Below are 25,092 nucleotides of genomic sequence, written 5' to 3'. Positions count from 1 at the left end.
CATTATCAAAATTGTAATCTTTTGCATTAAGGCAAAGGGTTCGTTTGATTTTTCGAAACTATTTTTGTATGGATTATTTGCATATTTAGTTTGTACTCTTCTTCACTCAGCCTGTGGAAGCCTCAGAGAAACGGAGGCAGAGAGGCGCCGCCTTCGTAGCTGTCTGCTACTGTTGGCTTTTTTTCTACAGCAGTTTGTCTTGTGAAGAAGACTCTACTTTGCCCGTTCTTGGCTTAAATCATTTGGAGGCTTATTGGTCCCAAAGAAGACTGTGCTTACTGTATAACTTCACCTATTTTGTCCTTTTAAGGACTGTGCATACTGTATGACTTCTCCTTATGTACAATTCATTGCTTTAAGTGTTTATTTATGGTTCTTTTATAAACTTTAAAGTAAAAGTGTTTATTATTGGAGGCTGGTTTAATCACAGAACCCTTAGGGGCTCCCTTGTTACCCACTTTGGGATTAGCAGCCCTATATACTAACTTTGAGTATATAGATGGGATATATATGTATCAGATTCATGCTTAGTAGCAGAAAAAGCCCAGAAACAGAAACCCAGTAATAGAAAAAGCCCAGCAGGAATTTATTTGCATATTAGACCACACCCCTGACATCACCCACAAGGACTTATTTGCATGTTAGGCCACACACCCTGATGCCAAGACAGACGAAACTGCATTCCTGTTCAGAAAAATGGTTTAAATGGTTTTGGTTTAAATGGTTAATGGTTTAAATGGTTTTATGAATGTTTATCCGTTTTAGATGTATTTAAATGGTTTTAATGGTTTTAATGGTTTAATGGTTTTAGATGTATTTAAATGGTTTATGAATATGTGTGTTTGATGTGTTGGTATGTTTGTGGAAGAGCACCTCATTTCATTGCTCTCTTTTTGTTGTGAACAATGACAATAAATTCATCTATCATCTATCAAAAAGCCCTGCTTAGTAGACATAATTTAAAGAGAAACCAACGTCCTTCGTATACAGAGGGTAGGGTTTTCTGTAGCTTGAATCTAGTCAGAAATCTCAAGAAATGATCCCATAGTTTGCTATACCAAAGCATGATAGGAGGTAAGTCGTTGTTTTTCCAGTTAGTGGCTATCCAAGTTTTAGCTGCACTGACAAAAACATCCGTAAGATTCTTTCTAGTTTAGTGGACTTCTAAAGTTTCCCATAAATTTAACAGAATAATCCAAAATTTTTTTTTTTGGAATACTGTCTTACATATTGAAAAGATCATAGCATAGTGAAAAGATCATAGCCTATAGAATTCCTCTATGCCCATGGATTATTCTGTTAAATTTATGGGAAACTTTAGAAGTCCACTAAACTAGAAAGAATCTTATGTATGTTTTTGTCAATGCCATTTGCAGTCTGTACCACCCGTTACTCCTGTAATTGGGTCTATAGGGTGTGTTACGTTGGTTGTTTGCATTCCTCTCCGTGTATTTTTCCTTTGGACGGACCTCTTCTGGATCAGGTGACTATTACCCGCTTCACCGACCCTTGAATTCCTCTTTCGATAACCTCTATTTTTCTTAGACTCTTGTTTGCTTGTACAACATATGTGTGTGTGTATAAATCTTCTTGATACGTACTCTAAGAAAACGCTATAAAAGATACAATTGCTTGGTCTATACTTGGCTGAAAACCTGAACTCCGTATTATTGAAAGCAAAGTTCTTCGCTCCTAATTTGCTCTACAAAGTCTCCTAGCTTATTTCCCCATCAAAATAAGAGACTTAAAGCACTGCCTGTAACAACAGAGGAGGCAGAATTTCACTTTTAGTGACGGAGAGGCTTGAGAAAGCCCGAAGAGTCAGCTGTCACTTTGCTCTGATGGAAGATCAGGTGGCTGGTCACCTGTAAGCCATCAGAGAAACAATTTGTCTTATTATCAAATTGGAGGGGTAGGGCCAGGAATCCTCTGATTCATAACTGGAAATAGTATTAATGAACTGGGTTGTGGAGGGAATTGGCGAGTAAGTCTCTCAGTTGTCTTTGGTCCAAAGAAAGGAGGGGGCTGATGCTGCAATCCCAGAAATAGGGGGTGCCCCACCATGCACCCCTTTGTCTGGCCTTTGTCTTTGTTCTGTCTTGGAACCTCAGGGAGGGGAATGAGCCACAACAACCTTATTGCAAGAGCAGCAAAGTCTGGTCCATCTCTAAACAAGGAAACTGAAAATGTTTCCAATCCTCTAGCTAGGACTGTTTTATTTTTGCTTCTCAAGTCAATCCTGGTATATCTTTTTTTCCTTTTCTGCCTGGGGGAGAGACTCTTTCGTAAAAGGCAGAGCTGCTTCCACTTGCTCTTCTCCTGCCCTCCAGCTCCTGCAATTGTAAGGAAGCTGCCTTCAAGAAGGAGGAGGTGAGGGCCTCCCTACCCGCAGGGGAGACTTTTTCATCCTGCCGGGACTTATGAACTAAGAGAAGCCATGTTGGATCAGGCCAATGGCCCATCCAGTAAAACACTCTGTGTCACACAATGGCCAAAAAACCCAAGTGCCAGCAGGAGGTCCACCGTTGGGGCCAGGACTACTAGAAGCCCTCCCACTGTGCCCCCCAAGCACCAAGAATACAGAGCATCACTGCCCCAGACAGAGAGTTCCATCAATACCCTGTGGCTAATAGCGACTGATGGACCTCTGATCCATATGTTTATCCAATCCCCTCTTGAAGCTGGCTATGCTTGTAGCTGCCACCACCTCCTGTGGCAGTGAATTCCATGTTAATCACTCTTTGAGTGAAGTACTTCCTTTTATCAGTTCTAACCTGACTGCTCAGCAATTTCATTGAATGTTCATACATTCTCGTATTGTGAGAAAGGGAGAAAAGTACTTCTTTCTGTACCTTCTCTATCCCATGCATAATCTTGTAAACCTCTGTCATGTCACCCCCTCAGTCAATGTTTCTCCAAGCTGAAGAGCCCCAAGTGTTTTAACCTTTCTTAATAGGTAAAGTGTTCCAACCCTTTAATCATTCTAGTTGCCCTTTTCTGGACTTTTTCCAATGCTATAGTATCTTTTTTGAGGTGCGGTGACCAGAATTGTACACAGTACTCCAAATGAGGCCGCACCATCAATTTATACAGGGGCATTATGATACTGGCTGGTTTGTTTTCAATTCCCTTCCTAATAATTCCCAGCATAGCATTGGCCTTTTTTATTGCAGTTGCACACTATCTCAACATTTTCAGTGAGGTATCTACCACAACCCCGATTTTGCTGTTGGTCAGTCTCCTCCAGTTCACACCCCATTAACTTGTATTTATAGTTAGGATTTTTTGCCCCAATGTGCATTACTTTGCACTTGGCCATGTTGAACCTCATTTGCCACGTTGACGCCCACTCGCCCAGCCTCGACAGATCTCTTTGGTGTGCCTCACAATCCTCTCTGGTTTTCACCACCCTAAACAATTTAGTGTCATCCTCAAACTTAACCACTTCACTGCTTACTCCCAACTCCAAATCATTAATGAACAAGTTAAAAAGCATCGGACCCAGTACTGAGCCCTGTGGTACCCCACTGCTTACCACCCTCCACTGATGAAATTGCCCATTTATACTCACTCTCTGTTTCCTATTAATTAGCCACTTGTCCTTTTACCCCATGACCCTTGAGCTTACTAAGGAGCCTTTGATGAGGAACTTTATCAAAAGCTTTCTGGAAGTCAAGGTAAACAACATCTATTGGGTCCCCTTTGTCCACATGTTTGTTCACCCCCTCAAAAAATACTAACAGGTTAGGGAGACAAGATCTCCCCTTACAGAACCCATGCTGGGTCTTTCTCAGTAACTCTTGTTCTTCAATGTGCCTACTAATTCTCTCTTTGATAACGGTTTCTACCAACTTTCCTGGTATTGAAGTCAGACTGACTGGCCTGTAATTTCCCAGATCTCTTCTGGAACCCTTTTTAAAGATGGGGTGACATTAGCTACCTTCCAGACCTCAGAAACAAGGCAGATCTGAATGAAAGATTACATATTTTTGTCAGGAGATTAGTTAATAATACTAGTTAATAGCAAACAGAAATTGTGAAACTGGCTTATTTTGCATATTTGTGAGATTTGTCTTTTTATGTGTTTTGGAGCTTGGAGAAAAGTGGTTTAACAGTGTCCTAAATAAATAAATTGCTTCCTACATAAATTAGACAGTGGGATACAGGTATTTGTAGAAAACAAAGTACTTGATTCCTGAGACACAGGGAGTTTCTTGCATGAAGACTTCAACCCACGTTAGCTCTTAGATTGCTCAGAAGTCATGCAGGGATGCTAATAGTCCCAGAAAGATGTGAGGGGGTGAACAAGCAAGCAGAAAGAGGTTAGTTTGGCATCTCTTCTCTTTCACACATACACTTAACTGAGGTGGATGAGAGACCATCTCTTCCAGTATTATACCTGAAAAATTTAATAACTGGAACTTCTCTGGTGATGATAGCGCTACTCTGATTCTGACCTGAGTGGCAACTGAAGGAGTCTGAACAGGAGGAAAGTTTCTCCGCAAATCCCACCCCAGAGATGGTTTAGCTTAGGTGTCGAGTTCAGAGGCAGGCACCAAGGAGTAAGCTGCATGCTTGAGGGAACAAGATCCATAACAACGTGCACCTCAGTCACATTGATGGGGAAACTACCCAAATGAATCGCAGGCACTGAAGTCTGCCGCAATCTGTATGTGTACCGCTCTGTGCAAAATTCAGAAAGAAAAAATATGAATGGAGGATGACTAATATGTGATATCTCTGCCTTGAAAACAAGACTGATAATGGAAAGTGCTGTCAAGTTAAGGCAACCCCAAAGTGCTTCCAATTTAAGGCAACCCCAAAGGTTTTCAAGGTAAGAGACATTCTGAGCAGGTTCACCATTGCTTGCCTCTGCAGAGCAATCTTGGTATTCCTTAGTCATTTCCCATCCAAATACCAAGCAGAGCCAACCTTGCTTAGTTTCTGAAATCTGACAAGGTCAAGCTAGACTGGCTCATTCAAGGTGAGCTGGAAGCCCAGTGTAGGAAGAGATTTGGATGAGGATAATTTTTCAAAGTATCACTTATTCTGACTACACAAGGGGCAACTACCAGAGGTCCTAAATGGAAATGGAAAAGTTCTGGAGTACAGAGAAACATAACCTTTATGGGGAAAGCAAACCAGCAGCACTGTTTCCCAAATCCGTGATTTGGTCCGCTCCAACCCTCCTGCAGCAACGGAATGCAATTAGAAACAAACAATACGTACAAACTCTGGTAAGATGGTGCCATTGAGTTTTCCTGCAAGGCGGCAACATTGATGTCTAGTCGCTTCTTCTATGTTCAACTCGTTCTCATGGGGTTTAGAGTCAAGGAACATCTATAAGATAAAGAAATGGACCTGGTGACATAAAAATTACCGGATATGTTTTTGTCAGGAACACAATCCAAGGTGTAAGGCTAACCTGAGCACTCAGGCAAACTGAAGAAATCAAAACGATTGTGACTAAAAAGCCAGGCTCAGAAACATATCGTCATTATTTGCATATGCAACATTTCTCAAGACAGGTTAAAAAAGATTCCTTGTGAAAGCAGAATACTTTAAAAAAGAAGGGGGGGAAAAAGGAAAAACTAGTAGGAGGGAAGAAGGGGAAGGAAATGACCACAGAGGATGATTTGTTACTAATCTCAACTAGTTTGTGGCCTATCCCCTCCTAAGTCTTAGGCAGTTACCAGAACACAACAAATATCACATTGCAATACTGAAGCTGTGTGTTATGGCATAGTTCTGATAACGTGCAGGGGAGGCCGATGGAACTTTGTGTGGAATCTGCTGGGTGGATGCTGATCCAATAGTCATTTACCATTTCTGACCTCCAGTGAAGCTTGATAACCAGTCGTTGCTATTAGCCTGAAAAGTTATCTGTAACCTTATGGGTAAGGTGCCAATTCAGAGAATCTGAGAAGCACTGAGTTGTGGCAGAACCTAAATCTTACTTAACTCACGTAAATCAACACTCCATCCACTTAGACAAAAAGCTACGATAGCTAGGGTTGCCAATCCCCAGGTCGGGGCAGGGGATCTCCCAGTTTGGAGGCCCTCCCCCCACTTCAGGGTCGTCAGAAAGTGGGGGGAGGGGAAGGAAATGTCTGCTGGGAACTCTGTTATTCCCTATGGAATTCCCTATAGAAAATCATGGAGAATTGATCCGTGGGTATCTAGGGGGGGCTGTTTTTTGGCACCAAATTTTCAGTATAGCATCTAGGGCCTCTCCCCAAAATACCCCCCAAGTTTCAAAAAGATTGGACCAGGGGGTCCAATTCTATGAGCCCCAAAAGAAGGTGCCCCTATCCTTCATTATTTCCTATGGAAGGAAGGCATTGAAAAGGTGTGCCGTCCCTTTCAATGTGATGGCCAGAACTCCCTTTGGAGTTCAATGATGCTTGTCACAGCCTTGATCTTGGCTCCACCCCTAATGTCTCCTGGCTCCACCCCCAAAAGTCCTCAGATATTTCTTGAATTGGACTTGGCAACCCTGATGATAGCTCTCCCTCATGAACTCTTCTTCAATAGTCATGCATGATTCTTTAGGGCCACTTGTATCAATTTTCAGTGGCAATGGCATTTTTTAGATAGCTTTATGAAGCCTCATTTCAGGGTAGCTCTGGTGTGTGTACATGTGTTCATGCACCTGCGTGTATGTACCTTGACTGATAACGACAGGGACTTGCTGGAATGCAAAGACAAAGATCAGAAGCTGAGAATGTGATTGATTTTTCTGGCCACTGTACAAACTCTCCAGATCTGCATTTTGAAATCTATATCAGAACAGTCCTATTTCTGCAGCTTGTCAATAAACAAAGTTCCAGCTCTTTGTTTGTGGTAAAGGACTGACTTTGTAGAAGGACAAGAAGGACCCGAGCAGAGGGATTACAAAACTGTTGCCAACCTGCCAGACAATTCATTAGGAGGTCAGGACTTTCCACCCTTTGTTTGTATCATCCCAAGATTTTATGCATAGACCCAGCAGGATTTCACTAGTTATAAAACTGGAGCACGTTCAGTGTGATGAATCTCAAAGGTAAGGACTTTCAGGGTGTAACAAAGATAATCTTTCCAATTCCATTCCTTGCCAGCCAAATTACAGAGCAGACTGAGTTTTTTGTGTGTTTTTTTGTTTTTCCCCCTAATCCGATTTGGCTGGTTTCCTTGGCACAAAGAGATAAGGCCACTGGAAGAATTTGGCAGTGCAAAGCACGTAGCTTAAGAACAGGGCAGGGTATATCAATGCAATATAGTTTCTAAGGTTTGGTCCCATCTGCTTTAAAAATTACTAATGCTGCAATTCCTGCAGGAAGATTTACAGCTTCTTCTCAAAATAATATTTCCTTTATGGTCATTCTCTTTCTGCCAATTTTCTATTGATGCATCAGATCAAGAGATGGACATCTGAGATACGAGTACGCCAAGGAAGACTCCAAAACCATAACAAGATTTTGTCACAGATCCGTATCTGAAAATGTCCGAATTATAATGATGTACACCTGCAGCCATTTTCTGGCTGCCATTTCCCTGTGTGTGCTTTCCTAATAACAATAACAAAGTGTAATAAGAGAAACGGCCCCTTGTTAGGGTGGATTTGAACATGACAAAATAACATTCTAAACCCCGCCGTTGTATACATGGCACAGATTACCTTGAATAAAGCCAAAAGAGAATTTCTTTTTCAGTAATATACAAAGAGAGGTATCTCTTTCTGCAAGCCCATCAGTAAAGAGTATATGGGCTGTGTTGAAAGTGCAACAACTGAAGTAAAATAATATTGGGTACCCTAATCCAACAAGGGAAATGTATGCATGGAAACAATATGCACGGCACAAATTCCCTAACTGGATCATGAAAGCATGTGCAGATAAATAGTCAAATACAGGTCATCCACTGTGGCTTCTACTTGTTTTATGTGGCATGGACAGAAATACATACTCGTACCTATACTGCATCAGGAAACCACATCCTCAACCTCAATTTGGATGGAAGCATGAATTAGCAGTTGGTGATAAACAGCAGAAAGCTCGTACGATGGTTGCTGAGGCAATACACATTTTGAAGCACATGACATTTGAGAAAGCTTTTTTCTCAAAACTGTTTCATGTCTAGGGCCAGATCAGGCTTTAGCTAAAATATATGGTTACTACTAATTCTGATCCTTCTTTTCCCATATCCCAGTAATATCTTATTCAGTAGTCTTCAACCGTCTCAGATTTGGGACACATGCACCAAGAGGTACAGCACCTTTGCTCTCCATTTTTATTTATTTGTGTTATTTATTGTCCACTTTTCTCACTGAAACTCAAGAAGGATTACACAGTGTCAATCAATACAATCGACAGGATGGGGCATCCAGTAAGCAATGTAATAGCATCAGAAATCTGTATTAGAAAATTAGAAATTGTATTAGAAATTAGCATAAATCTGAAGCCAAGCTGCAACAAAATGCAAGAATTAACATGACATGTTATACACTGAAGAAATTACATAGTAGGATAATATGCACAGCAACAGTTAGTGCATACTGTAGACAGTAGTATAGCCCACAGTCCCTTCTCCTTTATTTAATCATTTTTTTAACCATTCCATTGTATCACACCTGTGCAAAGATGCTCCCCCACCCCCCGAATCCATTTTGAAAATATGCGGCAGGCAGGTCCTTCCAGAAAGCAGCTCTTTATGAGCTGGTGACCCATCATTGTTCTTTTTAATGCGGTCAGAAACCTGTCGAGTAGCATAACGAGCTGGTGACCCAAAGCTTGTGACCCAGCAGGATGGTCTCCATGACCCACATCAGGGTCCAAGCCTTGGACGCCATTGATCTAGTTGAAGCAGACATGTACAGTCATGTCATCAGGCCTACAGGGCTGGCTCAACACATTTTAGTGCCCCAAGCATCCCAGTTCCCCATGTCTCTCCCCACCAATTTGAATGCAAAACTAACAATGAAACTTAAGATTATTAGGGTTTGTAGAATCTTTCGGGCTCAAGTGGCGTGTTCTACTGGAGAAAGTTTTCCTTCCAGACGTTTCGTTCTCAGCTGCGGAGAACATCCTCAGTGGTGTTGCAGCCGGAGCAACGCCACTGAGGATGTTCTCCGCAGCTGAGAACGAAACGTCTGGAAGGAAAACTTTCTCCAGTAGAACACGGCACTTGAGCCCGAAAGATTCTACAAACCCTAATGATGTTACCAGCCATGAAAACCTGAAATCTTTGATAAAACTTAAGATTGTTTGCCAAGCTTAACTAATCTTAGTGGCTAGTGAGAATCCAAAAACTAGCTGGACATTGAACATGGCAGCCTGCTATTTAGTTACCAAAGCTGGATACAATCGTATGTGCTCTTAACTTGATGGTAAACCTCACTGGACACAGTGTTTCAGGAAATGTACAGTTTGGGTCTTTCTGTGTATGTCACATGACTCTAAGATATGTTCAGTCAGAAGCTTATACATTTGGCTGTCCCTGAACTAGATAAACCACCTTCTGCTATGGGGGCTAAAACCTTTCCTGGTTATTCAGTGCTAATCTTCATAATAATTCAGCTACACATTTTTAGAAGCTGTCTTTTTTTCTTTTTTTAGTCAGGTCTCACTAGCCCTCTGGTCATTTCTCTTTCTCATCTCTAAACTCACAGCAATTTGTCAAAATCTCCCCAGCTGAAAGGTGAGGAGCTTAGAGTGGATTGATGCACAGTACTGCCAAACACAATCACCACAAACATATCTAAGGTCACCCCCACAGATTGTGTCAGAAAAGGGATTGGATAAAGCCTCCAGAGAAGGAAGCAAAAGAGAGCCAATGCATCACACAGTTGGTAGACATTCTGGAAGATGTTTCCTCTCTGCAAGTTAATGACCAATGTATGAAGCAACTGCATAATGAATCAGACAACTGGCCCATCTCACTCAGTATTGTCTGCTCTGACGGACAGCAGCTTTCCAAGGTCTCAGGCAGAAAAACGTGTTTCTTAACACTGGCTCTATGAGTTCCTTAAATGGAAACATGTACGTTTCTCAACAGGGCAAGCAGGTGGCTCTCTGGGGCTCTTTCAGGTTAGGAAAATGGCACTGGACAAAGGGTTAAGTTCCTTCTCTCATCACACTGTGGTCCCAATCCAGACTGACGTCCTCCTGCACCTAAGAATTTCCAGCAGGGAATTCTGAATACACAAGTGCTTAACGGATCCTCAGACAGACCCAGTAAAAGGAATATTACCTCTGCATTGCTCAGGAAAGATGCCACATTCTCCTTCAGATCAGTTATACCCGATGCCAGCCACTGAAACTTCTCTTCCAAGTCATCAAACTTCTTGTCCTCTGTCTAAACCCCAAACAAAGAAAATTAACCGATAGCTTTTGTCAGAAAAAGCTTCTCGGAAATGACATATTGCTGACTAATATAAGCACGCTCTAGCTCCGGGCTACATACTTTACAAAGTTCACGCTATGTAAATTCCAGTTCTGGACTTCTGAAGTTATAAATTGCCTAACTAGCCAAATTCCCCTATTTTACACCTGCTGCATCAGGGTAGGGGTAGAATATTAACAAGAATTCACTGAGCTCAGGAGAAAAAGCTCAGCCCCACTGCCTTTGATTCCAGAGTCAATGTTGTATGGTTTCAGACTTGCGAGACTCAGGTCCAAATTCCCACTCAGCCATGAAACTCAGCGGATGACCTTGGACCAATCACTCTCTGTCTGCCTAACCTACCTCATGGTGTCATTGTGAAGAGAAAATGGAGGGGAAGGGAGAGAGAAGCAAGTCTATGGGCCTGAGTTCCTTGGACGAAGGGTGAGATAAAAAGCATGCTATGTATTTGTTTCCTGGAGTTTAATAGGGTTATAGCCCCGCAGACCTAAGCAATCGCCCTGGTGGTGCTTATTTATCTGCTATCAGGTGGTTACTGCTTCAGCTCATACAATTACTTCTCATTATGGTTATCAACGAAATCTAAGCCTCAAGACCAGTAGTCCATGTAGTTCAGCAAATTGTTTCACATTGTGGCCAGCCAGTTCCTCCGGATGGCCAACAACAAGCATAGAGGCCAAGGCGTTCCTCTGGGATTCAGAACTATACTACCTTGGACTTAAATTCCTATAAAGCAGGAATGGTGTTGAGCTTCTTACCTTAGTTTCTTCAAGCGTGTGATGAGGACACTGGAAATGACTTATCGTTAACAGCCCTGTAGAATTTGCCAGTGTTGGCATTACATACGGAAGAAACATCCCCAACCAAGTCATAACTGGTTGCTGAGTCCTCACTGTCACTGTCTTCACAGGGCACATGTCATGATCTCCAATAGGACCACAAAGAGGCTAGCATGGGATGGCATATCACTATTCCTAAAGCATCATTAAGCCACCCATGAGTTCAAGTCTAACAGACAGAAATTAAGAGCACCTCAGGAAAGAACTCTTCCACAAGAACAGTCACTGTGAGTTAATGTCTTGTCTTCACTCAGTCTTACCAGTTGAGGACACTTCTAGATATTCTATCTAGTTAGATAAATACAGCAAGTTTCCAAATCAAACAACTGATCTTTAACCCTCAATTTTATCTATTCTGATAGGTAATAGCTTTCCAAGCTCTCGTACACAGAAAGGTCTTCCTCAGCATCGGGCGCCTGATATGGAGTGGCACAGATTGAGCTTAGAAGTGGAGATGGCACCGATTGAGTTTAGGACCTTCTGCATGAGCTCTTCCACTTAGCCAAAACTGTTCCCATAAAAGTGGGAAACAAGCAGGTTTGGAAACTTACTTTAGGTATAATTCCGGCCTCATGCATAAAGAGGCGACTCAATCGTGTGGTCTTCTTGGCGATGGAATGTGTGTTGAGCCGGGCCAGGCGCTCCCGCAGAGTCAGATACCCAGTTTTGTTGTATTTGTCTGCTATTCTCATTGAAGGCAGGAAACACAGGAAAGGAACACATTATACAAGTCAGGGAAGAAATCTATCACTTTCTGAGTTTGGTGATACAGAACATTAACCGTTTTCCCACACAGCTTACCTCGGAGTGACGTCCCTCTTCACCGCGCAGCATCTGCTCGGATTTCCCACCGTCTGCTCCGCAGAAGCAGGAAGAGCCGCGTCTTTTGCGTCGCTAACGTAAACTGGGTTTTAGCGATTTACATTTGCGACGCAGAAGCTCCGGCACTTCCTGCTTCTGCGGAGCAGATGGTGGGAAATCCGAGCAGACGCTGCGCGGTGAAGAGGGACGTCACTCCGAGGTAAGCTGTGTGGGAAAATGGTTATTGTTTCTTTCTTTTTCTTTTTTTAAAAAAACCACAATTTTCATTATTCTGCAACATTTTATAATATTCAACTGTTATTAAATGTTTAATACCAATACATTGCATTATATTTTCTACCTCCCTCCCCCTCTTCTCGTGACCTCCTCCGGTGCGTACAGAACATTGTTTCAATATAAGGGAAGAATTATTTTTTGAGGTATGCCTATGATGGGGGGGAGGGGACCTTTCTTTGATCAGTTTTGATATACCAACTATCTACTATGTAAGGGTGTCAAAGTTAAGAAAGCTGACAGGAAGAAAGTTGATTCGTTTGAAATGTGGAGTTGGAGGAGTGTTTTACAGATACTGTGGACTGCCCAAAAGGCAAATAAGTGGGTTCTAGATCAAATCAAGCCTAAACTCTCCCTAGAAACTAAACAGGCTAAACTGAGGATATCATACTTTGGTCACATTATGAGAAGAGAAGAGTAAATGGAAAGACAATAATGCCAGGAAAACTTGAAAGCAGGAGGGAAAGAGGAAGACTCAACCTGAGATGGATGGACTCTATAAAAGGAGTCATGGCCCTCAGTCTGAAAGACCTGAGCAAGGCTGTTAATGATGGGACATTTTGGAAGACATTAATTCATAGGATTGCCATAAATCAGAAGTGACTTGACATCACTTAACACATACACAACATGGTACACTTCCTGCCCACCTGTTGGTTAGACCACGCCCTGAAAAGTAGAAAACAAGCAATCTCTATAACAGTAGTTAATCCTTTTCCATCCCATTTGCCTGGAGTAATAAAACATGAGAGCCAGTTTGGTGTAGTGGTTAAGTGTGCAGACTCTTATCTGGGAGAACCGGGCTTGATTCCCCACTCCTCCACTTACAGCTGCTGGAATGGCCTTGGGTCAGCCATAGCTCTCGTAGCAGTTGTCCTTAAAAGGGCAGCTGCTGTAAGAGCTCTCTCAGCCCCACCTACCTCACAGGGTGTCTGTTGGTGGGGAGGAGGTAAAAGGAGATTGTGACCATTCTGAGACTCTGAGATATAAATCCAATATCATCATCAATCTGGTGAAATCAGCTTCAAAGTTAACTTTGCTATTTGATAGTTCCAGCTATACAAGCCATAGAGTTCCCCTTAGTGCTAGAGGGTAATTTTAATGCAAGGATCGGCAATGGTGATTATATACTTTTCCCTAAACAATTAGGCCCTGGTGATGATTAATTTCTCAGCTCTGCTTGGAATAATAGGAATTTAAGGGCAATGTAATAAACCGAAGTGGTTTGGAGTTGGCTAAATCTGCAATTCAGAGAAACTTTAATTCATTGAATGGTTACTCAGAGGATGATGGAGCTGATGATTTCACTTATGTGAATCCCAAAGGAGCCAGTGTAATACTGTGGACTGCCCAAAAGGCAAATAAGTGGGTTCTAGATCAAATCAAGCCTAAAACTTGAAGGCAGTAGGGAAAGAGGAAGACCCAACATGAGATGGATGGACTCTATAAAAGGAGTCATGGCCCTCAGTCTGAAAGACCTGAGCAAGGCTGTTAATGATAGGACATTAATGATAGGACAAGATTATATCCTGGCCCCTCTTGAATACCTCTCCCACTCTGAGTTCCTAAAAGTTGGCAATTATATGGGAAGTGATCATCTACCAGTTTCCTTTTCTACAGATTTATCTTTAGAACATTATCCTATTCCAGCATCCAGCTTTCCCCTTCCTCTAAATCAAAACAAAGTTTGTTGATTATGCTGGATTTCCAACTCGTGAGACGGCTTGAACCATAATGGGTTCTGTCCCTTTTAATACTCTGGTTAACAGAGTCTTGCAATCTGATTCCGTGCTCAACTGTTTGCATAATATGGATGAGGAATTAAAATTGTTCAGACTCCTTTGCATGAAAAAGGACCTTGAAGCTAACACAAATAGTTGGTTTAATAATGACTATAAAATGTACATTCCTACAGTAGAATCAGTCAATAGAATGTATTTTCACTGGATGCTCTTCAGTATAATTGTATGACTGCTCCTTGGTGCTCTATTTTATGGATTACTCTTTCTTTTTCTTGTTTTTTTTTAATTTGTTTATTATATCCTCACTAAGGCTGCATTATTTGAGGTGATAGATTACAGCGTTCTTTATTGTAAACTGAAAATCTGTTAATAAAAATCTGATTAATTTTAAAAAAAAAAAACAGGTTCAGCACATTCAAGGGCTGATGTATAAAAGGCAGCTACTGGAAGGATGGAACAATCATCTCTTTAAAAAATACTATCTGAGTTGCTCCTCCAGACACTTTTTTCTCTTCCTTCAGCTACTAAAGAGCATACAATCAAAAAAAATTCTGAATGCAGGGGGAAAAAAAAGAATGATTAAAAGAATGAAAAGGTGGATTCAACAGAAGCATCACAAGTTTAAATAACTGTTCAATAGCCCTTTGAGAACTGATGGAACTGAAGAAAATGTACAGAGAACTGATTAAAATTAGGAGACAGATGGCTCTTAATAAGGAATGGGGATATCTCATTTCAGCTATTAATGATAATAAGGCCTTCTAGTCTATCTTCAATATCGCTATAAACCCAGCCTCTAAAATCCCATGCTATATTGCTCCTCTGACATGCGACACTTATTTCAAGAAGCTATTCTCCAATGCTAATGCTAGTACACCTTCTACATATTTCATTTTTTTCTCTTGATGTAACAGCATCTTGGTCCAAGGTATCTATTAAGGTCATTTGCTTTATCAAGGAATTATAACTAGGAAAAGCCCCAGGCTCTGTTCTAATCCCTGCCAAACTATTTAAGGCTGATCCACAGTGGTGGGTCACAGTTCTGGCCCCAATTTTCACTCAAATTAACATCAGTAGACAAATACCCAATTTATGGAAATATTCTATTATTGTCCCTATATTTTAAAAAAGGGGGCCCCAAAGTGATCCATCCTTTTATTGACTGATCAGCCTTCTTTCTTCTTTAGGAAAGCTATACTCTGCTATTTAATAAAGCTCCTGGATTGGATGGAATCAGAAACCTCATTGGGACATGAACGGATAGGATTTAGGCAGGGTTCTTCGACAAATGACCACTGTCATCTGGTTGAGAAATAATCCTTTAAGGGGATTATATGCAGCTTTTATTGAACTCACTTAATCAAACTACTATGGACAAAAGATTCCTAGGACTTATTCAACAATTATATTCAGGTTTGACTGCTCAAGTATGATGGGAATTTAACAAATTCATTTAATCTGGAAAAGAGAGTACAACAGGGATGCTTGTTGTTGCCTTTTTTTTTCTGCTTAATTTATCTTTAAATGACATAGCAACAATCTTTAATGACTGCTGCCATCCACCAAAATTAGCTGAAATCGGGGTACCTGTTTTGCTCTATGCAGATGATGCTGTGGTCTTGTCCTAAACTAGGGTCAGGCTGAAAAGGCTTGCAATCTTTTTTCCAAATATTGCTCTTGAGAAAGCCTAATTATTAACTATTCAAAATCTAAGATCCTAGTTTTCACTAAAGACACACTAAAAACACAGCCTATCTCAGTGGTCTATCAACTGGTCCAATATTGAACAAGTCAAGGCCTTCTCCTATTTGGGGATTTTGTTTTCAGCAGATCTGTCTGGTACCCCCTCCCCAAACTTAAAACAGTGCTTAATAAAGCGAAACCATGTGCAAGCTCCATAAATAGGTTCTTCCATAATAAGGGGGGTATATTCCTGGAGCAGTGTAAGCTTTTAATATGCATGTGATTCCCCTCATTCTATATGGCTAGCTATTCAGATTAAAGCTATCTCTGATAACACTGATCAACTTTTAGCCCAATTTTCAGACATATACTGAATATTCCCTGCTGTGTGCCAAATGTTGTATTGCCAGCGAAATTTGGACAGTTATCCTTGGAAGCCAGAACATGGCTTAATGCCTTTAAACTGACATTAAAACAGCTCTGTGCCGAAGATGGTTTGTTAGCCACTCTAAATTGAGACACCCACAGATTGACTTGGATGAAAGCCCTGAGTGAGAAATTGATGATAGTTGGAATGTCAATTAATATTTTTGAGATTGGCAAATCCAAAGCATTTTCTCTGATCAAAATGCGTGTCCTAAAAATTGAATATAGTCGTCTGATCCTGAGAGCTCAGAGTTTTGCTGATCCCTATTTATTGGTCTTTCTTCCCCAAGATCTTTCTTTACCTAGGCAATTGCCTAGGGCACTGGAGTCCCAGGGGCGCCGAATTGGCTGCCCCCCACATGACTACAAACACAGCCCTGTGGGTGGTGTGCTGTGGCAGTGGATCCTTGGATGTGAGGCCAGATCTGGTGGCTTTCCCCCCCTACCTGCTTTTCCCCCTACCACCAGAGAGGGCACTGCACCGGCAGGACCGCCCTGACTCAGAGCGCGTGCTGCCGGCAGCCGCAGCCCTTGCACTCAACCTGGGTGCTCAGCAGTCAGGAACTAAGCCTTGTGCGGTTGCTGGCTGCTTCTGGGATTGCCTCGTCTAGTCGCTTCTCTCTCTGCCCACCCAATCCAGTCCGCAGTGGCCAAGGCATTCCAGGCGGGCTGCAGGGTGGGTGCCTGGTGGCTGGAGAAGCAGTGCGGCACAAGGAGGCAGTGGGGGCATGTGTTTGTGTGTGTGTGAGAGAGAGAGAGGAGCATGAGAGGTGCGGTGTGGAGTGAGGAAACGGTGGGGATGTGTGTGTGAGAAAGAACATAAGAGGTGTAGGGCCATGTGTGTGCACACGCGTGCGCACGGCCCCTGCTGCCAGGAGCTTGCATCTACTGCTCCGTGGTGGTTTTCCACCCCCCTCCCCGCCCTGCAGACCCGGCCCCCTTCCCTGTGCTGCTGGGAGGCCACCTCTAGTGCAGCACAGTGCTTTCTTCCTCCTGTGCTTTCTTCCCGCTGCCCCTAGATCCACTGGCTGGGGAGGGTGGGGTTTCTAGCCTCCAGCCCAGCAGCCCCCAGGTGAGGAAGAGTTGCCTACTGATGAGAAAAGGGCAACTAGAATGATTAAAGGGCTGGAACACCTTCCCTATGAAGAAAGGTTGAAACGCTTAGGGCTCTTTAGCTTGGAGAAACGTCGACTGCGGGGTGACATGATAGAGGTTTACAAGATAATGCATGGGATGGAGAAAGTAGAGAAAGAAGTACTTTTCTCCCTTTCTCACAATACGAGAACTCGTGGGCATTCCATGAAATTGCTGAGCAGACAGGTTAAAACGGATAAAAGGAAGTACTTCTTCACCCAAAGGGTGATTAACATGTAGAATTCACTGCCACAGGAGGTGGTGGCGGCCACAAGCATGGCCACCTTCAAGAGGGGGTTAGATAAAAATATGGAGCAGAGGTCCATCAGTGGCTATTAGCCACAGTGTGTATGTGTGTGTGTATATATATATATATATATTTGGCCGCTGTGTGACACAGAATGTTGGACTGGATGGGCCATTGGCCTGATCTAACATGGCTTCTCTTATGTTCTTATGAGAAAGTGGGCCAGGTAACACTTTTTAAAGGAGACTTTTTTTGTTGAGGGTTTGGAAAAACTGGGACGAGTTGCTTTCTCCCCTCCCCCCGCCCCCCCCAGCCCTGTAATTCGTAGTCATCTAGTTGTAAACTGGCGCTTGAGCCAGGACTGAGCTCGAGTCCCATTTACACTGACAGGATTCCATTATGAGAAATGTGAAGTAATACAGAGGTGGGTCACCCTGTTAGTCTGCCTACAAGGATCTGAGCCTGGTGACTCCTTTAACAAACACATTTCAGCATAAGCTTTCCTGAGTCAGAACTCACTTCATAAAATGCACTTGGAAACATGTGGCAGCCATTGTGGCTAGACTTTGAGGTTTCACGGGAGACCTGAGTAAAACAGTGCTGATAAGCATATACAGAGTGTGCACTTCTGTCAACAGAGTCATTTATAGCTATAGCCCCACCCACCCCCCAAAAATGATGTCTTGGAAGGTGTGTGTGAATCTCTTCTTTTTTTCTTCTATATATTTAACCCTGAATTTTACCCTGAGCAGCTTTTCTTTAACAAGTTTAGTTGTTGGCACCTTCAATATCTTTAGGACTCCCCTCCTTGGCAACTCAGATTTTTCAATTTACATAGCAATTTTCCTCCCACATCTGAGGTCAAAACATATGCATTCCAAAGGGGAAGGTCTTGTATATACCATCCATGACCTCTTTTAAACTATTTTAAGCAGCAACAGTCAAAAGAGATGGATTCAGAAACCTCAAGATTAATGTGTAGGTGATTAGATCTTTTAAAAATGACAGAGTGACATTGTTAAATAATCATAATCAGAGGGAAGCTGTGGTTACCTTTGCTCACACATCCCCCAACTTCCTTCTGAGTAAATAATGGATGGGCATTCTACTACATAACCCACCAAGGCAAGGAGAAATTGCAGCAGGTGCATTGTGGAAAACTGCTTGCTGGAGTATGCTTTTCTTGCTTGAGAATTACAGTTTCATCCTAAACAGTGTTAAACCCTCATTGGCTTTAGAAGGGTATATAATTCTGCTTTGTTAGAGAAGTTATAATCTTCATAGTGGCTTTGAAATGTTAGGTGATCAAGGGAAGGGATCAGGGTGTTTGGACTTCCTTAGGAAGTACTTCTGTTGAAGCATTGAAAATGACAGTGCAGTACTGAAAGATGTTGAAATGTGATTTTCAATTCCAGTCAGGTGATGTGTGCATTTTTATCTTTGATGGGTATGTAGATCACTGTCTTTGGGGTGAAGTGCTGTAAAGAGAATGCCATGTAAGGCTCAGTGCAGACAAATGGGTGTATAAATACACACATGTTCCTAAACAACTTGGGAGACTTAATTTCCGGAGCATGTGCTTCCACATAAGTGTGTTCAGGATCCCAAGTTACTGGGAATATCAAATCCACCAGCACCATCACCTTGTGATCTGTGAGCTAAAACTGCTTTCCTGAAAGATTGTTGTATTACTTGTTCTCACAATTATTTTTATAAAGGATTAATTTCAAGTTGGTTTCTTTGTTTGTTTGCTTTTTCGTGTGTGTGTGTGCGCGCGCACCTGGAAATCATGTCAACCTCTGGTGACTGACCTATACTGGGGGCCTGGGGGATATTCAGAGAGGTGGCTGAATAGAGTCTGCCCTCCCAACTTCATTATTTCCAGATCTCCCATCCGGATACTTGCCAGAGTTCCAGGATCTGGCAAGATAAGGCTTGCTGGGCTATCCAGATCAGGCAGCAATTCATTTGTTTTTGAAAACTGTTGAGGGGGTGGGGGCACCAGATAGTCTAACGCCAGCCCTGCTTACCCCTCTGTATTTACTATATTATCATCCCACATTACTACAGGACTTTTTCATTTGCAAGCTGAATGTTATTCCTACAATGATTTTACAGGTGGGATTTTCGAATAGGCCTATTCTGACAGAACCTGCCCTGGGGGACTTAATAGGATAGATGCATCCTTTCATTGCCCTGTTTGAATGCAGGTTCATTTAGAATGAACATATGAAGCTGCCTTCTACTGAATCAGATCTTTGGTCCATCGAAGTCAGTATTGTCTTCTCAGACTGGCAGCGGCTCTCCAGGGTCTCAAGCTGAGGTTTTTCACACCTATTTGCCTGGACCCTTTTTTGGAGATGCCAGGGATTGAACCTGGGACCTTCTGCTTCCCAAGCAGATGCTCTACCACTGAGCCACCGTCCCTCCCCCATATAACAGATCACTATATTAAGCCTTTAATCAACCAGCCATCCGCCTGCACTCTGGAAACCTTGGCTGTTTTGCTCAGTGATAAAGATCCTACATTTACTCTAGCAACTGCAAAATCTGTCTCAGTCCTTTTAGCTCTTGCATCAAAAAAAAAAATAAGAAACAAGTATCTTCTGCTGCTCAAGATCTATGGATCAATGAACTTCTAAGGGTATAAAAGGAAAGGAATGTGACACCCTTTTCCCAGTAGTTACAAAGCAAAATTCGCTCCCAACAGCTATTTTTGTAGAGAGAGACACAGGGGAAGGGACAGAAATCACCTATCTGGAAAAATGCTTTTCATCATGGTTCAGAACCAGTTGTGAATGTATGGTTTGCTACTGATTCTTAAATCTATTAACTTTTTAAAATTTAACAGTAAAATACCCTCAATGAAGACCCCAAATTGAGAAGTTAGAATTATTTTTTGTTCAGTCTCTTTTCTAAATTAAAAACGTAAAGGTAGTCGTAGTCCCCCTGTGCAAGCACCAGTCGTTTTCGACTCTGGGGTGACGTTGCTTTCACAACGTTTTCATGGCAGACTTTTTACGGGGTGGTTTGCCATTGCCTTCCCCAGTCATCTACACTCCCCCCCCCCCCCCAGCAAGCTGGGTACTCATTTTACTGACCTCGGAAGGATGGAAGGCTGAGTCAACCTGGAGCTGGCTATCTGAACCAGCTTCCACTGGGATTGAACTCAGGTCGTGAGCAGAGGGCTCCGACTGCAGTACTGCAGCTTCACCACTCTGCGCCACGGGGTACTCTTTTTCTAAATTGCTGTATTATTATGTTTTTATCTCTCTTTCATGACCAACACAATTGGGGACATGAAAGGACAACACAACTAATTACCAACCAGGATGGCTCTTCAGTTGGTCAAATTCTTCCTAAAAATAAGGGAAGATCTAATTACAGGGGATCTAATTACCTTATTACAGGGGTGGCCAACGGTAGCTCTCCAGATGTTTTTTTGCCTACAACTTCCATCAGCCCCAGCCAGCATGGCCAATGGCTGGGGCTGATGGGAGTTGTAGGCAAAAAAAAAAAAAAACATCTGCAGAGCTACCATTGGCCACCCCTGCATATTGGTGCAAGTTCCAGTTATGTCAGTGTAAGTCCAGTTACATTGCTATAAATGGCACTTACTATAGCATAGGGCCACTGGAGCAGCCTGTTGCTCATGGGTGCTGGCAGAGGGGCAGAGCGATCAGCTGTCAGCATGACAGAGGCATAGGCCCTTAAGTCAGCATAGGTGAGGGTGGCGTTGGGGGGGATGGCCACGGTTAATCGGCTCCCTGAGCCATTTCAGCCTGAAAACGCCCCCTGCAAGAGGCGGAAAGTTATGACAAGGGAAAACATGGCATAGCCCATTGGTGTCCATGAATCATGAAAATAAAGTCTTCCCTCTGCTGCTAAATCCCCGCCCTTTCGTCTCGGAAGTCCTCAGGGAATTGACTGCAGGCTCAGCCAATCCCCTCCCTCCTTGGGGCAGCCAAGCCCCCTCCCCAGTACCCAATTACAGGCCACCCCATCCTACAAAAACTTCTGCTAGGGCCTCGCACAACTCTTCAGACAGGGCACATGGCATGGGAGTCTGTCTCGAAGCTTCCTGCCACACAGAGAGAGGGCACTTAGCACTACAGGGCGAGCACTTTGGCATCCAAGGATGTGGCTAACTTCTCCCATTTCAAAATCTCAACAATTACCTGACCTTCGGAGGCTCAACGCACAAGGGCACTCACTCATGGGCGGGTATCCCAAACTTGCCTCCCCTCTCCTGCACTCAAGACCAGAATTGAGCTCAGGTGTGGAGAAGCACAAGCCGTGGCTTCTCGGTGCCACAGCCTCTAAATGCCATAAGAAAACCTCCCCAGAAAGTTTTCCATTAGATGATCTGTCATTTGCCTGATTCCCACCCTTAGCAGGGCACAGGGCATTTCTGGGGAGAGGGGGTCTGGTTAGCTCAGCAACAGTCCCTTTAAATAATTCCCTTTCTAAAACACAGCCTTGAGCTGCAGCTGCTGTGGCTGATGGATTGAAAGCAATCCAGGAGCACTTTGACACAGGACAGGTGAGTGTGGGTTGACTGGTTCCATCATGTGCCTCTTGGGGGAGTGGGGGGGGGGTTGTGGCAACCTGTGCCCTGAGGACTGCCTTTGCTGACCCTATCAGGACAGAACAGCCATGCCTGAGGCTGGCATGACACTCCTGCCTGGTTGCCATGGATCTGTTTCATTGTCTTGCAGGTGGCGATTCAACAGAAAGGCTTGGAGTGTGCCAAGTATGCCCACTGTCACGTTCTCAGGGCGCAGGCAGCCGGGAGTCCAAAGCCGGTCCGAGGTCAAAGTCCAAGAAGTCAAGCAGGAGCCAAGTCACCAAAGCAAAATCGCAAACCAGAAGCAGAAATCAGTGTCCAAAACCAAAGTGTTGGGACTCCCGAAACGGGAACATATACAGCCAGGGCTACGTGAACTGCACTGGGTGCCGATTATATACCGGGTCCAGTACAAAGTGTTGGTCATTACCTTTAAAGCCTTATATGGCCGAGGACCTGCCTACCTGAGGGACCGTCTTTCCCCATATGAACCCCAGAGAGCACTGAGGTCAACGGGGAAAAACCTAATGACTATCCCTGGGCCGAAGGAAATTAAATATCAGAGTACCAGAGTATGGGCCTTTTCGATCGCGGCCCCTACCCTATGGAACCGACTCCCCGAGGAGGTGCGGGCCCTGCGGAACCTTGAACAGTTCCGCAGGGCCTGCAAGACCACCCTTTTTAAATCAGCATATTCGGACTGCTAAGAAAAATGGTAATCAAAGATCCGCCAATGCGGTCTAAAGATCTATAACGCAGTATAATTGTATCTACTAGACTGGTTTTAATTTAATGTTTTATTGTTCTATATTGTAAATCTAATGCTTTATTTATAACTGTATGTTTTTATGGAATGTTGTTAGCCGCCCTGAGCCTGCCAAGGTGGGGGAGGGCGGGATATAAATGAAATAAATAAATAAATAAAGGGTCATGGTGCCAAGGGATTCAGGAGCTGGAATCAGGAAGGCACGTGGATGCAAGCCAGAGAATCGACTTGTTGCTTCCACGAGGTTGCTAAGTCCCGGGTATGAGTTATATGGGAGCCTCAATCAGCCTGCTCCCTGGGTGGCCGTAATTCTCCTAGAACTCGGGGCTAAGAGATCAGAAGCATTGGCGCGCCTCGTGCCTGCGATCTGAGAGTGTTTTCCAAAGCCAGCTCTGCATTCTTGAGATGGGAGGGGGGAGAGCTTGGAGGAGACTGACTGTCAACAGCCGGTGCTGGTGCCTGGAATGTGGAGAGAGTGATTGATGGGCCAGCTGTTGGTTGTTCAGCTGAGGCACTGGAAGGCCGTTCTTCCTGGTCTGTTAACCCTTCCAGCTCCCCTTCCTCAGGGCTCATGACACCCACTCATACTCTTCTCAGTCAGCTGTTCCAGCACTCATCTTGGAATGGAGCCCAGCAAGCCTAATTGAGTTCCACCTGGGATGCTATCCCACTTAGGCTGCCTGCCATGCCAGCCATCCTCAGTCTCCAGAGTGGAGGTGGACTGCAGCGTCACCCCTTGCCATGAATTCCAGTGCAATGAAGTCTGTGTTGTGCCCCAACTTTGTCTCTGCTGCTTGGTTTCTGCTTCATGGCCAGAGCTCCAAACCCCTCCCTGTCCCACTCCCTCCCCACCTTATCTGCCATTCACCCTCTGGGCTACCTGAGGGAATGTCTAAGAGGGAAGGCTCACTCACCTCACAGGCTATTCTGTGTGAGGGGAGGGTCCCGAGGATGGTCTGGGTGAATGAACCACCTTATCATGCTTGCTAGAGCGCGAGGCTAATTCAGGGAGTCTGAGGGTCTGTTCCCCATTTGTACCATGGGAGCTAGGGGACCTTGGGCCAGATGCATACCCTTAGCCTGACTGACCTCATGGGGTTGTTGTAATCATGGAATGAAGAAGAGGGGAATGATGCTACCAAGATGGGGGAGGGGGGGTTGCTAATAGAATGAGTGTATGGTTGAGGCTCCTGACTCTGTGTCTGCTCCAGGATGGGGTTCCTCTGGCACCTGGAGTGGGGGGGGGGGATGGCATCTGCACAGAAAGCATGGGGAGCACTGAGTCACAGAGTTCATTGAGTCACAAGGAGGGACGGTGGCTCACTGGTAGAGCATCTGCTTGGGAAGCAGAAGGTGCCAGGTTCAGTCCCTGGCATCTCCAACTAAAAAGGGTCCAAGCAAATAGGTGTGAAAAACCTCAGCTTGAGACCCTGGAGAGACACAGGGAGGGGCTGTGGCTCAGTGGTAGCATCTGCTTGGGAAGCAGAAGGTCCCAGGTTCAATCCCTGGCATCTCCAATTAAAAAGGGCCCAGGCAAATAGGTTTGAAAAACCTCAGCTTGAGACCCTGGAGGGACACAGGGAGGGGCTGTGGCTCAGTGGTAGCATCTGCTTGGGAAGCAGAAGGTCCCAGGTTCAATCCCTGGCATCTCCAATTAAAAAGGGCCCAGGCAAATAGGTTTGAAAAACCTCAGCTTGAGACCCTGGAGGGACACAGGGAGGGACGGTGGCTCAGTGGTAGAGCATCTGCTTGGGAAGCAGAAGGTCCCAGGTTCAATTCCCGGGATCTCCAATTAAAAAGGGTCCAGGCAAGTAGGTGTGAAAAACCTCAGCTTGAGACCCTGGAGAGCCGCTGCCAGTCTGAGAAGACAGTACTGACTTTGATGGACCGAGGGTCTGATTCAGTATAAGGCAGCTTCATATGTTCATATTGAGTCAATGTTGGGGGGGTGGGGTAGCCATTGCAGGGGGCAGACTCTAAGTATTCATCAGGAGTTTGCCAATGGAACAGGGAAAGCAGATGACTATGACCATGTACCTGTCACTGGCTTGGGGCAGGGTGGGAGAGGCGATTGGGCTCTATGGAGCTGCCTCTCTCTGTCCCCAACCGTCATATGCACTTAGTACTACAGGGTGAGCACCTGCCCCAGGACTGGTCGCTCCTATTGAACCAAAGTGCCCCCGCCCTCCATGCCTTGACAGTACACCAGGAGG

The 25,092-nt window shown here is 44.0% G+C and overlaps 1 protein-coding gene across 2 annotated transcripts in view; it reads right to left on the bottom strand.

The window, feature by feature from the left end:
• Positions 1-25,092, bottom strand: part of ARHGEF37 (Rho guanine nucleotide exchange factor 37) — a 79,715-nt gene that overhangs the window by 9,365 nt on the left and 45,258 nt on the right. For both annotated transcript variants that reach the window (XM_060240598.1, XM_060240599.1), the window contains exons 6-8: positions 11,771-11,901; positions 10,228-10,332; positions 5,230-5,340 (exon numbers count right to left, since the gene is read on the bottom strand). In XM_060240598.1, the coding sequence (XP_060096581.1) occupies positions 5,230-5,340; positions 10,228-10,332; positions 11,771-11,901 (347 nt within the window). The remainder of the gene's footprint in view (positions 1-5,229; positions 5,341-10,227; positions 10,333-11,770; positions 11,902-25,092) is intronic.

This window comes from Heteronotia binoei, chromosome 5, assembly GCF_032191835.1.
Source record: "Heteronotia binoei isolate CCM8104 ecotype False Entrance Well chromosome 5, APGP_CSIRO_Hbin_v1, whole genome shotgun sequence".
NCBI classification, from domain to species: domain Eukaryota; kingdom Metazoa; phylum Chordata; class Lepidosauria; order Squamata; family Gekkonidae; genus Heteronotia; species Heteronotia binoei.
This window is presented reverse-complemented; position numbering and strand designations above follow the sequence as displayed.